At 35.8% G+C, this 18,300-nt stretch overlaps 1 protein-coding gene across 5 annotated transcripts in view; it reads left to right on the top strand.

Moving 5' to 3' along the window:
• The window catches only part of WDR17 (WD repeat domain 17), a 59,192-nt gene that overhangs the window by 16,016 nt on the left and 24,876 nt on the right, over window positions 1-18,300 (top strand). For all 5 annotated transcript variants that reach the window (XM_027898410.1, XM_027898409.1, XM_027898407.1 and 2 more), the window contains exons 2-11: window positions 1,678-1,806; window positions 2,821-3,004; window positions 4,672-4,902; window positions 7,675-7,926; window positions 8,684-8,806; window positions 9,459-9,646; window positions 10,893-11,061; window positions 13,093-13,184; window positions 17,213-17,295; window positions 17,941-18,027. In XM_027898410.1, coding sequence (XP_027754211.1) covers window positions 1,684-1,806; window positions 2,821-3,004; window positions 4,672-4,902; window positions 7,675-7,926; window positions 8,684-8,806; window positions 9,459-9,646; window positions 10,893-11,061; window positions 13,093-13,184; window positions 17,213-17,295; window positions 17,941-18,027 — 1,532 coding nt within the window. In that variant the 5' untranslated portion in view covers window positions 1,678-1,683. The remainder of the gene's footprint in view (window positions 1-1,677; window positions 1,807-2,820; window positions 3,005-4,671; window positions 4,903-7,674; window positions 7,927-8,683; window positions 8,807-9,458; window positions 9,647-10,892; window positions 11,062-13,092; window positions 13,185-17,212; window positions 17,296-17,940; window positions 18,028-18,300) is intronic.

Below are 18,300 nucleotides of genomic sequence, written 5' to 3'. Positions count from 1 at the left end.
CAGACAGAAAGGCAGTCTAATAGCCAAAGCATTAGTCTGTAGCAAAGCTGTATCTTGTAACTTGTTTTTCTGTATATTTCTGTTCTGCTGTTGCACAGTCTCTTTTGCCAAAATTTGCAGAGGTTAGATATGAGTGTTTGATTTCCTTCAGGCATTTAGTACTCAGTCAGGACCTAGAACTAGAGACAGTGATATCTTTGAGAAGATCAGTCCTAAACATTTAACCTGATCCTGATCTTCTGCTAAATTAGCAGCACAGAAAATAAGTCTGTTTCAATTTATTTTTTTGTCTTTCACACTTTCTAAAGTGAGAGAGATATAATCTCATGGAGTTTGCTGCCTATTCATTGCTGTTTTTCTGCCAAGCAGATACCCCAAGCAGATAAGAAAAATTAAAAATAAAATTAATCATTCACCTTCATTTTATATACACATTAAAATGAAATTTTGTTAATATTTATGTCCTAAGCTTTTTGTCGATATTAAGCAATAAGTTCCTTTGGGAAGGAACTTTGAGTACTATGATCACTATTACCACAGCTGTACAAAGCTTTTCTGTATGTGTCTTAGTACTAATGTCATCCAGAAAAAAATTTCCCCCTCTATACGCTTAATATCAAGTAGACCAAGAGCGATCTACAGCAACATATCTACCCTGAACAGTTATACAGCAATGCATTGCATAAACCCTTGTACTTACTCACCAGTTGCTCTCTTAAAATACTTGATTGCATTTCAAGTCTCATTTCTTTTTAATTCCCTTTCCTTTGTGGAGCTTGAAAATGTATCTAACACTTGTTAAATTAAACATAACGTCTTTTAAGATTACAGTCTTAGCTCTTTGGCCTAAAGGCATCCTCCATATAATATTTTTCTACATAATGTCCCTCAGTCCATTAATCTATCCACAGCATAAATGTGGCCCTAAATGAGACATTCTGTTACTAAGTAACATGTTGATATTATCATGAATCAAATGTGAGCTGGGTAGATAATTGGTCTGGCCCAGCAAAGTATTTCTTACATTTTTATGTTAAAATCAGTCGTCTTATTCTGAGCAAGATGATAGTATGATATTTGTTTTCGGCATTGAAGGCACAGTTTGCTATACAGTAATGTTACCCTAAGCTTTGCATTTGTTTTTTCACAGCTTACTTCGACTTTTTTGTTAAACAGTAATTATTAAGAAAATTTGGAAGGCTTTCCATATGATGATAATATGTACTGCATAGTTGTTCTATACAAGTGGCTTGAAGACCTTTTTGCACATGTTGCTTTTACTTAAAACTATTAGCATGAGGTTTCCTTTGTCTGGCTGTCAGTGGGAGATTAATGGGAGAACAGAGTGAGCATCAAACTGTAATATAGCAAGTATGGAAAGAAAATGGGAATGATCAACAGTTTCAGCTGGTACACGTCAAGAACAAGTTTTAATTTGTTGCTTCCCCTCCCCCCCCCTCCCTTTTTCCTTCCAAATGGATTCCTGTGAATGGTATTCAACACCTTTTCTTCTGTAGCACTGAAGCCTCTAAACATCTGCTTGACTTTATTTTGGATACATTCATTTCTATCTCAGGCAAGTTATAATTTTAAGGTAGATATTATGGGAACAAAAAGGTATTATTCTCTTCTTTAACGTTCTGTCATCTTGTAGTCTAATGAATTTCTGTTTTAAAGGCAAAAATGTCACAGGTTAAACAAGTGGGACTTTTAGCTGCTGGATGTCAGCCATGGAATAAGGATATATGTGCTGCTAGTGGGGACAGATTTGCCTACTGTGCTACCCTTGCTATTTATATTTATCAGGTAAGATTATCCTTGTTTATTAGACTAGTTATGTTTTTACATTGTTGTTGATCTCATTTTGAACCCTTTCAATAAATATTTTTACAATTATTTTGGAAGTATGGTAGCTGCTGAGAAGATGTCTATGTAAAGCTCAGTCTTCCATTCAAGATAGCCTTAAAGCTGTGTGTCAAGAATTATTTTTAAAAGACAGGCTCAGAATCCAGCAGACACTTGAGATGAATCAAGTGCAGTGATAGAAGACTGGGTTCTAAGAGAGAAATGAAGAAATTCTGTGGTTTCATTTGAAGCTGTAGTATAAAAATAGTCTTGTTTACAATGGATCAAACTGCTTCAAAGTTGTGGATTCCAGAGTTGTTGCCCACCTTTATTTGATTTGGAAATTTGATTTGCTCAGCACTGCAGTCTTCTGAAGTTTGTGGTTACTGTCCATCAACACCTAACTGAAAATAGAAATGCTGTGATGTAGAATTTTCAGATCGAGAAATATATAAGGAAATAAAGGATGCACTTTACCTTCAAGAGTTATACTGCTTGTAGGATTAAAATAAGCAAAATTTCCTGTGTCATATTGGGCATGTGATTTTTTTTTTTTTAATTTTTAACTATACTAGAAAAAGATTATGATTAAAAAAGGAGAGGGATTTCAAACTTGTTTTCATATTCTATGCTGTTTAACTATTTGGAGATTACTAAATGGTTGTTACTGTGCATATATATAAAGCATTTTAGGATTGTTTGAGTAAAGTTATTAATGAAATTTAATAGTTTATAAGAGATGAGAGGATAGACTGTTAACACTGATTGAGCTAATTGAATATTTGACAACTTTTTTGTCAAATATATGAGAATTTAATTTATTGAGATGCGAGGCACTGACAGTTTTTAAATCCACCATAAATTCATCTGTGGGTTATGTGTTATACCGTTACATGAACTATTCTCCAACCCAATAGTACTTAAAGTGAGTTTACAAAAATTGTATTTCTAAAATGCATTTTATTATTTATTTAGCTGGATCACCGATACAATGAATTCAAGCTCCATGCAATTATGTCTGAGCATAAGAAGACAATCACAGCCATATCTTGGTGTCCCCACAACCCTGACGTGTTTGCAAGTGCCAGTGCAGATAGTTTAGTGATTATTTGGAATGTGAATGAACAGAAAGTTGTGGCCAAGCTGGACAATACAAAAGGTATTTCAGACAAGGAGATCTGTTTGATCCATACAGCTTTGTAATCCACGGGTATGAGATATACTTGCTACAGTATACTTAGAGTAAACTCTAAGCAGTTGTTAGGCCAGAGGTTTAACAATTGCCCAACACAATATTCTAGTCAGATTTATTGCAGTCAATTTTAGAAAATAATGACAGTGTGAATGAATTGCTGCGAACCATCTTGTAGTGTTAAAGAAAGAGGTTATTCTTTTTTTCTAAGGTAGTCGAACAATTCAAGAATTAACTTTGTTAGTGATTTCTTGTTGAGCAGGATGAAAAAACAACCTAGTATTTTCATCTGTATAAAAGGATAAATAATTACACTTTTAAACTTGTGTGTTTTCATAACTTTACTTAAGTGAAAGCAAATAAAATGTAGTCTTAACAGATTAAAGTACAAATTATCAGTGAATTTGAAAAGCAGCTTTTGTTTAAATACCCTAAAGCTACTGAATCTTTTCTCAGAACTTGAAACTACTGATTTGGAGATTGTGTTACAGGTCTGGGGGGTTAAACATCTGTGTCTACAGTTAACCTCTCTCTGCCCACTTCTGATTTATTCTCTTTTGTCAAAACCAGGACTTGTATTTCTGTTCTAACGGTCAATCTCATCAGGTCTTCTTGACTCTTAAATTTGCACTCTTGGAAAATGAGTGCAACCCAAGAACAGTCAGAATCTCATGATCTAATAAACCATTTTGGAACTCCCTACTCTATTCTCTCCTGAGCATTTTAGGATACCTCTGAAAACCTTGTACGTCTTGCATATCCTGCAAAAGGAAAACCAACACTGTTTTCATCTATTCTAAAAGAAATATTGTATCATTTTATGCATTAATATAAAAGCTGATACTTATTTTTCAATACATTGCTTGTTTAAGAATCTACGTCAACCAGTGACTACACTTGAAAGAAGTGTTCTTATTACTTCTCTTTGACATTGCCATATGAAAATGTCTAAACACAGTTTTATATTTTCAGCTTGAGGAGTTTTTCATACCATCATTTATTTCTTGAGGCACACATTATTAAGCTATTTGGATAATGAGAGTTGGAGATGTTAAGATCAAAATTCTTAAACTGAAAGGCCTGCAACTGAATTAAAACTGTCATATATCCAGAAGGAAGCTATCAAGAGTTCTCTTAGATTACAGAGCTAGCTTTCCAATTTTGTCACAAATATCCATCTCTGTTATATTTATCTCTAAATTTCATTGTGTTTTGCAAAAATAGGCCTTTCGAACTTCTCAATATTTTACTAGCTTAGTAGTAAATAGCTTACAGTAAAACATAGTGGTGAATGGGATTCTGAATGAATGAAAGTATTGTTTACAGGATCAGGCTTATCCTCTTTCATAAGTGTGATTCTATTTGGTACTAATGAAGTACAGATACCATAAAATACAGTCCATCGAAGTAGTATTAAAGTAATTTGGGAAATAATTTTACTTCCTACCTATGGAAATGCGTAATTTACTTTTATAGCATGAGATGTTCACACCATTGTCTAAATTTCAGTCTAGTAATTTTCATGTAGAACAGTTATTTCTACAGTTTTTCAAGACAGGTGCTGATTCTGCATTAGGGAATACTGCACTGAATTTCATATCCTGGTTCTTATAAGGTTTACCTGTATGTTTCAGGAATTCCTTCATCACTTAGCTGGTGTTGGAATGCAGGTGATGCAGTTGCATTTGTGTCCCACAGAGGGCCGTTGTACATTTGGACTATCTCAGGACCTGACAGCGGGGTAACTGTTCATAGAGAAGCACATAGTTTCTTGTCAGATATCAGTCTGTTTAGATGGCATCCAAAGAAAAAAGGAAAAGTGGTATTTGGACATACTGATGGAAGCCTGTCTATTTTTCAGCCAGGTAAAAACCGATATGGTAAAATATTTATTTTATGTATATATCTTGTTTCTGTATATGCATGTAATTCTGCACTTTTTAAATTAACATTTTATAATGTGGGTACATACATAAAACTTGTTCTTAATTCATAGTATTCCTACTCCTCCCATATCACAAAAATGTGTTTTCTTAGATATAGAATGCAGAGCATTTTCTTTACATCTCCTTCTTTACATTCTTGTAATTAAGCCAATGACATTGGAGCCATCGTAATGATTTTGAAAAGATGCAGACCAGTATTAGTTTTCTTTTAACTTGCTTTCTTTATCTTGCTAGAAAAAGACGAAGACTTTGTTTAGGTGAAAACATGAATGTGTTTTAGAATAGATCGTAAAAATTTTGGTGAACAGATAAATTCATCAATACTAGGTAGTACTGAAAAATAGATTGTAACACAATAATAAAATAGAAGTACCATTACTGTGATTACACTTTCATAAATTCCTTTAATATGTGTCTTAACATTCAGATATAACTGAAAACATAGGTTTATCCAAGTTAGCTATTTTATTAACTGTGGGTTTCTCGTTTACAATTTATAGTCAAAATGTGTCTGACTCTTTTAACTCATGGCTTCTAAAAAGTACACAGAAGAAAGTGAAATCAGTAGGGTGAATATAGGCCATCTATTTCAAAAAAGAGAAAGTGAGAGGGTAGATAAAGGTGACACAAAGAATTGGTATTTCACAGTATGCATAAAGCGCTAACTTTTTTTTTTTTAGCCCTCATCTACCTCATACAAAATAACTTGTCATTGGATCAGAACTTAGTTTGTCACCAAGTGAAATATATTTAACAAAATTCCTATTCCTTACTTTTAAAGGTTTCAGTTCTTTTGTAGATCTCCTACAAAATGCTATCTTGAGAGGACCTGAATATCCACAAATTCCTGCTGATTGCTTCAAAGTTCAGTGTGATTGACTCACTAAAGTGTCTAGTATTTCTATTTTAGTGTGACTCATTGCTGCATAATTGCTACATGTTTTTTAATTATTTTTACCTACTTAGGTTTTTCTCTCATGACAGTATTTTTTTATTAACTCTATCCATTAATGTAGCAGAACATTTAGTGTGAAGAAAAAATACGCAACAAATACTGATTAGTACCTAATTTTTAGAAGAGTACAATGCAGTCATATAGAACCAAATATTCTGTATTATTTTACCTTTCATTTGTTCTCAAAATAAGCCCAACTTATTTAAATGACCTGTGACTCAGTTGCATGATTTATAGTGCTTATGTCTTTTCTTAATGAAAATTAAAATTTAACAGTTAGGGTTTTCAGGAGGTTTGCTTTTTGATTCTTTTGTGAAACACAGGTAAAACTGAATAGCTCCTAGATATGCATATTCTCCCAGCAGTTGATTGTGCTTTCTTGAAACTGAAGTGTTTGAATGTGGCTGGCTTTGATCATTCAAAGACTTTTTGTTTTTAGTTCTTGTATAGCTAACTGAAAAATGACAGTTCTGCTTTGTTGTCAGTTCTTGTTTTTCATTTCAGTGTTATTTTCAATCAACCAAAAAGGTGAACTGAAATGTTAGCAGACAATATTGTTTTAAAAAGTGAGAATCCTAATTTTTTTGGCAAATTAAAGCAGTTATCTGATCATATTTCTGATATTATTCCCAAGGCTTTGGAAGAAAGTGGAACAGAGGAATCGGTTTGTGGTGTTAGTTGTTGTGCAGCCTTAAAATTATTTCCCCTATTTCCGGTAACTGATTTTATAAAATTACCTGATCCAGAATGCGTGCCAATAATATTTTCCCTAGAAAATCATAGTGAGAGCTGTTTTAGTGTTCAGAATGTTCCTGAGTGAACAAAAACTTTTCAGCTTTTATTTAGCTTGTATCAGGATAGGCTTTGTTCTACATCAATTATTAAGGAATATTGGTAGGTCCTGACAGTTATCAAAATATGAAAAATTAATTCTCCAGTACCAAAATTGAAAATTAGATTGAAGCTGAACAATGGAAGATGTCAATCCCTTGTTTCTAGAAAAGGGGTACAAAATTAGTTTGTTGTTTTCTTTTTTTTAGTACAAGATCACAACTTCAAAAATACGGCTCTATTTCATTTGGACTGGACATAGGACTAAGATCCATCTCTTTGTAAAAATAAAAAGTGGGAAATAAATATGTTAAAAAACTGTGGTTCTTGATAATATGGATCATCAAGTGAAATATGTCTTCTTTTTTGCAGGTGTCAAATGAGATACTTAATGGCCTGTTTTGGCTACAGAATCTGTAAATGCTTCATACTTGCACATACAGTTTTGAGGAAGAAACTAGTCTAAAGGCAGTTGCTCATAAAAGCTTTTTTGACTGACACAGTTTTGTTCTAGTTCTAGTTTATTTTCCCTGTATTTGCTGTGGTGTTCAGATTTACTTAAACTCAAATGATTTTATTTTAGGCTGTGCTGTAGGCCTTTACTCATGGAAATTGTTAGAACAATGTATGTGATTCAACATACTTTCTTATAGAATTATGTTAATAAGCCTGACGGCTGTTTCTGTTTTCTACTGTATTAAAAATAAAGTTGGATCTAATGGAACCAGAACTATTTTAAGTCAAAGACCACAAAGCCAGATTCATTAATTTCATTAGTGCAGACAGTGGAGCAAGATAATGAAAATTTCAAGGAGAGAGAAAGAATTATGTTTGTGAACCTTGTAACTATTGAAGGATATACGTAATTGCATTTTTAATTTATCTGTTTTCTTGTGCATTTAAAGGTTCTAAAAATCAGAAACATGTCTTAAGACCAGAATCTCTTGAAGGAACAGATGAAGAGGATCCAGTTACAGCACTGGAGTGGGACCCTTTGTCAACTGACTACCTTCTTGTTGCTAATTTACATAATGGTATTCGACTGGTTGATTCTGAATCTCTGTCCTGTATCACAACTTTTAGTTTTCCCAGTGCTGCAGCATCTGTTCAGTGTTTAGCCTGGGTTTCCAGTGCACCTGGAATGTTTATAACTGGAGGTAAGACTTTTATTTCCTGAGTTATACAAAAGTAATAAGTACAGGACTGAATCTTCAAAATTGTTACTCCAAATGTGATCTTTCTGTTTCTTAACATTTCTACAAATGAAAGCGTACAAGACCCCAATATAAAACTAGAAAATAATAGAAAACTACCCTGAGAAGTCTTTAGTCATTTTAAATTTGTTGGATACATAAACAAGTAACAATCTGCTTTTTTTAATGCTAAATAATACTTTTCTCATGCATGCTTTAGCAACAAATATATGAGTTACTTTAGGAATAGGAATAAAAATGTTGTACTAATGGAGGTCACTTTGAAGATGTAAAAATCAAGAAAAAAGAAAATAATCTATTTCTTTCCTTTTTTCTACACCATAGATGTTACTGCTCAAGTTGAACTAATGACTAAGGAAACTCAAACAATGAGAATATTTTATGAGAAAATATTCCATAGAATTTATCTATTTTTAAATAGCTAATATTAATAATTATTGTTGTTGACAGTGATATTGCCACAGAGGTAAATGAAGGATAAATAGAATTTTACCATGGAGGTTTTCTAGATGATCTCCACAGGTCCCTTCCAACCCTAATTATTCTTTGATTCTATGGAGATCACAGTTCCTGCTTATGAGATTCTTCTTAGGATTTGAAGTTTAATTCATTGTTGTATTTTTGCATGAATCAGTCCTTAAACCACATATCTCTGTGTTCTGTTTTGGTTTGTTTGTTGTTTTTTTCTTTCCAACTTCAGATTCTCAGGTTGGTGTGTTACGTGTTTGGAATGTTTCACGTACAACACCTATAGATAATTTTAAATTGAAGCAAACAGGTTTCCATGGTTTGCATGTGCTAAGTTCTCCTCCAAAGAAAAAGTGTAAGTGTAATTTTGGTTGTTATTCATTGTAACGACTGCCAGTTAAGAAAATCTTGTTTATGAGTCTTGTTATGTCCAAGTCAATCTCTTAAGTTCGATCAGCTCTGTAGTTCTTAATTCATCACTCATCACTCTCTACAACTCCCTGGAAGGAGGTTGTAGCCAGGTGGGGGTCGGTCTCTTCTCCCAGGCAATCAGCAGTAGGACAAGAGGGCATGGGCTTAAGCTCTGCCAGGGGAGGTTTAGGTTGGATATTAGAAAAGTTCTTTACAGAGAGAGTGATCAGGCATTGAAATGGTCTGTCCAGACGGGCGGTGGATTCACTGTCCCTGGAGGTTTTTAAGATGAGATTGGATGTGGGGTTGGATCAAGGGTTGGACTTGATGGTCTTGGAGGTCTCTTCCAACCCAGTTAATTCTATGATTCCATGATTAAACCAAGTACCCTCTGCTGCTAGTGGACTAGACAAATGCATAAAGGATCAAGCACTTATTAAGATTCTTCTTTAGTAGGCCAGGCTTCATACAGGAATTCTCCATTTCTTTATTTTTAAATCTCACTGGAATACAAAGAGTTTTACTCTTTATAATTGTTGCTTATTATTGAAATAAGAAATAATCTCTGTTTCTGTCTTTTGCTTTATTTTGTTAAGCACGTTCATCACAGTATCCTACTAAAAATCATCATACATCTTCAACAAGTGAGGCTGTTCCTCCTCCAACTTTAACCCAAAACCAAGCGTTTTCTCTTCCTCCTGGTCACACTGTCTGTTGTTTTATGGATGGTGGAGTGGGGCTTTACGACATGGGAGCCAAAAAGTGGGATTTCCTTAGAGATTTGGTATGGTTCATCTCTCTTTGAAATGAGAGTTTATTTGGCTTACACACTTTCTTCTAACAGGAAAAAAATGGGGAATGAATTCTTTGTAGCGGTTTCTATCAAAAAGACTCTAAATTTCCAGGAAACAAATGACAGTTCTGAAGTTGAAAGCAATTCTTTATTGCAAAGGACTGAATCCTGTTGGGAGTATTCTGACACTTTGTTTTCATCCGGAAATAAAGGTTTAAGGACTCGTGGGGGTTTTTTTGGTTGGTTGGGTTTTTTTTAACTAAAATTATAATTTGATGGCCTTCTCAGAAGGGCTGGAGGGTTTTTCTATAATTCAGAAAAAGAATTCTAGACAAATCAGAGGGATATATGATGAGTTCACTCAGTTTAAAATTTCAAAGACTGAATTATCAAGTTTTTGTTGAAGCTGAAATTCAGAACTGTGTTTATGACATTAGATGAGCCTCTTCTTCACAGGGCACCTGCTTATTCTTAAGGATTTGTCTCTTTTCCTCTTTCCAAGTTCCCTTTTCATCAGGAAAAAAAAAAACCTAAATGATTTTCAGCTGTACTCTTGTACGTGTTTGAATAGAGGCTGTTGGTTGATGTTCTTTTTGCATTTTTATTGGATTTGGTCCTGTAAAGCAACTGAGAATTAAAAAAAAAAATCTTACATATTAACCATATTTCATTCATATATTTGCCACTTAAATTCTACAAGTGCATGTCTTAGAAAACAAGCAGCTGACATTTGGTGTTTCTAATGGATTGAAATTTAAACTACTGTAGACCACAGACTGTATCCAGAAACACAGAAAACTCAGGGGGATACTAGACAACTTGTAGAACATACAGAGCTTTATTTTTCAGTTACATAGTTTATGACAAAAGTGCAACATTAATTCTATTTTAAAAAATAAACTTTTTTCTTTTTTTTACCTTTTTTTTTTTTACTCTATTTTTTAGCAACTCAGTTCCAACAGAAATTGCTGACAAGTTTGTGACATTGTGTGCCCTGTTGTTTCAGGAAATAATTTTTACGTCTTTAATAATGATCTCTGAAGGAGAGTACTGTTACAGTCTAATCTATTTTATGCCTTTTAATTTTGACTAATGAGCCATAATATACAGGTTTTTTTGAATCTTAATTGACCTGGCAGGTCCATTAAATACAATGTATTTTAGAGTTTGATCTAGAGTTGGTCTTATTAAAAAGTCAAATGTAATAAAAATGGATTAAATATTTGTTTCATTTAAGGGACATGTTGAGACCATCTTTGATTGCAAATTCAAACCTGATAACCCTGATCTTCTTGCTACAGCTTCATTTGATGGCACAATAAAAGTTTGGGACATTAATACTTTATCAGCGGTTTATACATCTCCTGGTAATGAGGGGGTTATTTATTCCATTTCTTGGGCTCCAGGTAAGAATATTTTGCTTTATGTCTAAATTTTCTTTGAATTAGCATTGACTGTAGAATTTGTCATATAGAAGTATTAGTTTTAGATAGCAGGTCATCTTATAAGGTTTAAACAAAACTAAATAATATGTGAAAGCAGTAGAATTCAGTGCTTCAGACCTTGCTAAGGCTTCAGCTTATGAGTAGTGATGCCAGTATTTCTCAATCAGAATGGAGGAAGGAAAATCTCTAGAACCTTTCTAACACTGCATCAACACAAACAACGAAAAGACTTTGTATGCATGGGAAGCAGCTACTTAAAGTTCATATTATATTTTGTGCTAAAAAGTGGAACATACATGTTTAGTTCTTTCTCTTCCTTCTTTGTGTAGGATTCTAATCACTGAAGAGCTCTGCTTTTTCCTTATTAGAATAAGAAGTGCCTTTTTTGCAAAGCGTCTACTTTTCCTTAGAGAAATACTGAAGTCAGTGGGAAATTTTCTTTCCAAACCAGTTCTGCAAGGCTCTTCAGTGTACCTGGAAAAATACTGCTTATAGTTACTAATGTCAATAGTTGATGATAGACTGACTTTCTTGTGTTTTATTTCTTTGGACAGGAGACGTATTTTTAAAAAAATCTAAGTAATTCATCTAAATGCTGTTCTCTCCTGTGCTTTTAAACTCTAAGAAATAATACATGACAGGAAACAAAATATTGTGTTAGGAAGATTAATGTAGTCTGCATATGTGAAATGACTTTGCACTTCTTTAATTTCAGGGAGTGTCTTACAGATAATTTATCATGCTATATGGAAATTATGGCAGTATTAAGTGTGTTGTTTATTTTTGGTTTTTTTGTTTTGAAGTTTAAATTCAGTTTCTAGTAGCATCTCAAAATGAGGGAAAAGTTTGTTCACTGTAGGGGGCTGATTTTCTTAAAAAAACAAAACAAATAGACAAAAAAACATGCCAGAAAACTCAATCCCTCAAAAAATTAAAAAACCCCACAAAGAGTACATTTAAGCTAATTAGGAGCATGTACTTCTAATTAGCATTCCTTACTGTCCTGTCCAAAAAGATTGTTTCCCTCTTGACCGGAACTTTTGCCGCTTCTTTCACATCCCTTACTCCTAGACATTTCCTTTCTGCCTTACACTTTATCCCTAATATATAATCCAGTACATATCACCATTTGTATTTGGTCTCAGAAGGTCTTTGGAAAAAGTGATCACTCTTTTTTCCTTTTTCCCTCCTTTTTTTATTCTCCTACCTGAATTTCTTCCTATTTTATATGTTTACCATGCTATACTCCTGCATTTTCTGTCTTTTCTGCCTCCTGTCTTTTCTGCCTCTAAAACTTGGAATAAAGTAACAGTCAAAACTTTCCTATAAATGTGGCATTTATGACAAGCATAGTTTTACAGGGATAGTCATTGTGGTGAGGAGAATTTGGTGGCTTTTAGATTAGGCCTGAATTCAGTTTTCAGGTTCTCGCTGTGGAGTTACATATTAAGATTTTCCACCCTGTAGAGTGTGGTTACAGATTCAGGTACGTTCCTATGGGCTTGGGTGCTGCAGTGGTGCGAGATCAAGAAAACAAACTACTGTTAGATGTACTGTCACATTTTTATGAATTGTCATAGTACACAGGGAAGTACATCTTCCTTTAAAGGAGAATGTTCTAGTTGCTACAACTTTAAGGTTGAAACATTTAGATTGTATCTCTTTTCTAGTTTGAGTCATATGCAATAGGAGTCATGGTCTCTATGTCCTTAAGGGCAAGAATTTCAGCAGGCATTAAGAATACTTTTTACAGCAATAAAACTTTTCTTTTGCCTTTCCTCGAAACAGGAATGTAGAAAAACAGGTCAGACTTTTTCTGAAATTAATGTTTGTGACTTAGTAGCAAATGCTGACCTTAAACTATGGAGAACTCATGTTTATGTGCCATTGATATCTCCTGTTTATATTACATTTTTCAATTTAATGTATAAACACAAACAATATTGCCATCCTATAATTATCATGACACCTTACAAATATCTCTCTTTAAAGGAGATCTGAACTGCATAGCAGGGGCAACATCCAGAAATGGTGCCTTCATCTGGGATGTTCGAAAAGGCAAAATGATAACCAGATTCCATGAGGTAAGATGAGATTATTCTTTTTGTCTATATGAAATCTAAATTAGTCATTTCCTCTAGTGTCAATAAATAGATAGGTCACAGTTCATATGTTTTTAAAAGGTGCTAGAATATAAAAATCTGTAGAATTATATGGGGGCCAGTTTACCTGTGTGGCAGAAGTATTTTTGTTTCCTCAGACTGGATTTGTGACATGAGAATGATGAAGCACCAGATGGTCTGCATTATCTTAAAATTGGTCCTGTAGGGATTCACAGCCAACGCAATGCTGATTCCTTCTTAAGTGTGTAAATGTATATGGGCATACAGACTCGGCATCAAAATGAAAATTGTGTTCTGTATTTTCAAACATAAGGCTTTCAGTCCCTGAAGTCTAGATCAATAAAGCTCCATTTTGCAGCACACTAAACAGTATGCTTCATTTAGAATCTTGCCTTGTATTACTTGAAATCTATACAGGCATTTTTAAATCCTGAAATAGTAGCATAATTTTTATTGGCAGAAAGGAGCTGTTGTAATACTATGTTATAGTATTCTACACTATTTTGTGTATTCTTAGTATATAGCTATAATCTTCAGATTATACAGACATAATTAATTGTGTTATCTGCATCAATGTACAAGGGATGCTCTTTAGAAAGAGAATTAGAGGTGTAGGGAGAGGCATGAGCAGAGAACAAATACATTCAGGAGTTCTGGGATTCTAACACTGACATTTGCATTTGTGCTACTAAGCATCTTTTTTGTAGCACTGATCCTGATACATGTCTTATTTAAGTTTTCGCACACCACAATTTTTCAGGCTCACTCACTTCATTATTCCAATAAGTAACCTTATTCAAAATCATAGAATGAGTAAGATTGGAAAATGGCCACAGTGTGTCATCTGGTCCAACCTCTCTGCTCAAGTAGGATCATCCTGGAGCACGTTGCACAAATTGTGTCCAGATGCTTATTGAATATGTCCACTGAGGGAGACTCCACAACCTCTCTGGGCAATCTGTTCCAGTGCTTGGTCACTCACACAGGATTCTTCCTCGTATTCAGGTGGAACTTCCTATGCATCAGTTTCTGCCTGTTGCCTTTTCACCTATTGCTTATCAGCACTTAGAAGAGCCTGTCTTCAACCTCTTGACACCCTGAGTTCCGGTATTTGTACATATTGATGTGGTCCCCTCTCAGTCATGTCTTCTCAAGGCTGAACAGGCCCAGATCTCTCAACCTTTCCTCGTAAGAGAGATGCTCTGGTCCCTTAATCATCTCTGTCGCCCTCCCCTGGACCTGTTCCAGGTGCTCCATGACTTTCTTGTACTTAGAAGTTCAGAACTGGACACAGCACTTCAGATGTGGCCTCACTAGGGCTAACTAGAAGGACAGGATCACCTCCTTCAGCCTGCTGGCAATGCTCTTCCTAATGCATCCCAGGATACTACTGGCCTTCTTGACCACAAGGGCACATTTCTGGCTCATGGACAACTTGTTATCCATGGACCAAAGGACCCCCACACCTTTCTCTGCAGAGTTGCTTTCCAGCAGGTCAGCCCCCAGCCTGTGCTGGTACGTGGAGTTATTTCTCCCCAGGTGCAGGACTCTGCTTTGCCCTTGTTGAACTTTAATAGGTTCTTCTCTGCCCATCTCTCCAGCCGCTCGAGGTCCCTCTGAAGGGCTATACCACACTTTGGGGTATCAGCCACTCCTCCCAGCTTTGCAGCATCAGTGAACTTGCTGAGGAGGCATCTGCCCCTTCGTCCAAATCATTGATGAATAAGTTAAACAATACTGGACCCAATATTGAAACTTGGGGGACACCACTAATGTCAGGCCTACAAGTAGACCCTGTGCCACTGATTACAACCCTCTGAGATCTGCCATTTAGCCAGTTCTCAACCCACCTCACTGTCCACTCATCCAGTTCACACTTACTGAGTTTGCCTCTGAGGATGTTGTGAGACAGTGTCAAAAACCTTGCTGAAGTCGAGGTAGACAACATGCACTGCTCTCTCCTCATCCATCCAGGTAGTTGCTTCATTGTAGAAGGCAATCAGGTTGTTCAAGCATGATTTACCTGTAGTGAATCTATGCTGACTTCTCCTGATCACTTTCTTGTCACCCCTGTGGATAGAGGTGGGTTACAGAATGAGATGCTCCATCGCCTTTCTAGGGATTGAGGTGAGGCTTATTGGCTGATAGTTCCCTGGATCCTCCTCCTTTTCCTTTTTGAAGACCGGAGTGACATTTCCTTTCTTCCAGTCCTCTGCTAGCGCCTCTCCTGATTGCTACTACTTTTCAAAAATGATCATGAGCGACCTCCCTGTGGTGTCCACCAGCTCTCTCTTAGGCCTGGCAAATGCATCCTGTCAGAGCACGTGGACTTGTGTATGTCAAGGTAGTCTAGGTGTTTTCTAACCCAGTTCTCCTAGACCAAGGGGAAGTCTTCCTTGTAACATTCTTTTATGCTGATCCCTTGGGTCAGAGATTCCCAAGGGCTGGTCTTGTCAGGGAAGGCCGATGCAAACAAGGTATTCAATATCTCTGCCTTCTCTGTGTCCTCTGTTACCAGATTCCCACCTCCATTTAGTAATGGGCCTACATTATCCTTTGATTTCCTTTTGTTATTGATTGTTATTTGAAGAAGACCTTGTTGTTTTCTTTGACATCCTTGGTCAAATTTAGTTCCAGATGGGCCTTGGCCTTCCTTATCTCACTTCTCCTTACTCTGAAAACCTCTATATTCATTCTAAGTAGCCTGACCCTGCTTCCATCTCCCATGTGTTTCCTGCTTACGCTTGAGTAATGACAGGAATTGTTTGTTCATCCATGCAGGTCTCCTGCCCCCTTTACCCAATTTCTTGCTCATTGGAATGCATCATTTTTGAACCTAGAGAAAGTGATCCTTGAGTATATATCATTGAATATCAATCAGATATCTTGGACCCCTCTTTCCTGCAAGGCCTGTTCCCATGTGATTTTTCAAAGAAAATCCCTGAAGAGGCTATAGTTAGCTCTCCTGAAGTCTATGGCTGTATCTTACTTGCTGCTCTGCTTCTTCCTTGCCTGATAGTGAACTCTGCAAGCTCATGGTCGCTATAGTCAAGGCTGCCCCCAGACTTTACATCCCTTTCAAGGCCTTCCTTGTTTTTTGGTATTAGCACACCATTCTTTGTGGGATCTTCCACTACTTGTGACAGGAAGTTGCTTTGTGCAGCGGTGTACAGGCACTTTATAGAAGTATTTGATTGTGTCAGCATCTCTGTGGGGATGCAAAGGGACATCCCATGGTCCTGTCAAGTGATTATGTCTTTGGCTACTTGTGCTTGCTCCAGGTGTTTCCTCTTGGGCCTCCTTATACTAGGATGGTTGCTACTGTGCTCCCCTTCCCTACATGTTCTCTTTGGCAAGCCTGTCCCTGTCCTCTTTCCAATCTAGTTTAAAGCTCTCTCAAAGAGCCCTGTTAACTCCTGAGTTAAGATCTTTTTTGCCCTTTGAGACAGGTGGACCCCATTTGTTGCCAACAGACTTGGTGTTGTATAAGCTGACCCACGATCAAAAACCCAAAAATTTTGCTGGTAACACAAGTCTCAAAGCCAGATGTTCATCTGGCATGATTTTTGTGTTCCTTTTCCCGTCATTCCCTGCAACTAGCAGGACAGAAGAGAGAACAACTTGTGCTTCAGATCCCTTGTCCAGTTGTCCACAGGCCCAGAGGTCCCTCTTGATTGCCCATAGCGTTCTTTATTTAAGCTTCAGGTTTATAGAATTATGAATTGCTTATTCTTCAGCTTGACCTAGTTTTGCCTCTCAGATCCTGGGGAATACAGCAGTTTTACTGTCCATGTCTGTGGTTCCAATTTTTTTGGACTTCTGAAATATCCCAGATATATTGGATACTCACTATAGTGTGGTTTTGTACAGTATACTTTACTGGGAGGAAAGGGCTGAAGCCCATAGTAGAATAAAATAAAATGAGTCAATAGATGAGAGAAAAAGGGGTGAATTATTTCTTATTGATAGGTATTTTGCATTTTTTGAAGCATGGAAAGAATGGAATCTTCTGCATTGCCTGGAGTCATAAAGATTCCAAAAGAATAGCAACCTGCAGCAGTGATGGATTTTGGTGAGTGTTACTGGAAGAAAAAAAAAAATTGCTAAATGCACTTCTCAAGCCCATACATTTTGACAGTACTATCAGTGATTGATGTTAAAACTTTTCTTACTGGACAAAACTTGAATTATATTAGTCTTCTGTAGTTCTTAGGGTATGTTTTCATGATTTTAAGAAAAAATAAAGGAAACTTTTGAAAAAGGAATAGTTTTAAGGCACTAAGTGTTTTAGTACATTTTAAAAATCCTTTTTTTGTTTCCTCTGCTACCTGTGTCATTCCAACTGAAACATAATAGGCACAAACTTTAGAAAACAATTAACTTTTTCTTTCTTTCTTTCTTTCTTTTTTTTTTTTTAAATTCGTACCTTAAAGCCATAACTACAACCTTGATTTTGGGCTATGAGGATCTTTTCAAGGAGGTACTACAGTGGGTATCTTTATAGGCCTTCGGAAGGAACACAGACACTGAAGTCTAGTTAGATGTTTTCTTGGGAAATGCATAGTTAACTTGTAGTTGAGAGACTGATATTGTAAAGGTTATTTCTCATATTCTTTCTTTTTGCTATCTGGCTTATTAGCATAGAATAAAACTTAATTTTGGATAGCCTCCTCAGAATGTTTTTTTCCTTATTATATTGCTTTATGATTGGTTTCAGTATTATTCGAACCATTGATGGCAATGTTCTTCACAAATATAAACATCCAGCTGCAGTGTTTGGCTGTGATTGGAGTCAAAACAACAAGTAAGTAAAAAGTAACCAAAGAATTGACAATATTTACTATTTAAATTGATTACCAGTAAAGTAACACAAAGTTATTAGAATGTGATTTTCCCTGTGGTAGTAAATATCTGTTCCACAGTAGGATATGCCTGTAGCAGCTCCATATTCCCCGTAGTGTATTTCATTGACATCCATGAACTTCCTTAACTTTCAAAGGAGGATCTTTTCATATTGATGAGAGAAAAAAAAATTCTCTAGCTGAATATATAACGGGGGGGGGGGGGGGGGGGGGGG

Source organism: Empidonax traillii, unplaced genomic scaffold (assembly GCF_003031625.1).
Source record: "Empidonax traillii isolate 1590-97213 ecotype Southwest subspecies unplaced genomic scaffold, ASM303162v1 scaffold595:size452941, whole genome shotgun sequence".
In the NCBI taxonomy this organism is placed as follows: domain Eukaryota; kingdom Metazoa; phylum Chordata; class Aves; order Passeriformes; family Tyrannidae; genus Empidonax; species Empidonax traillii.
This window is presented reverse-complemented; position numbering and strand designations above follow the sequence as displayed.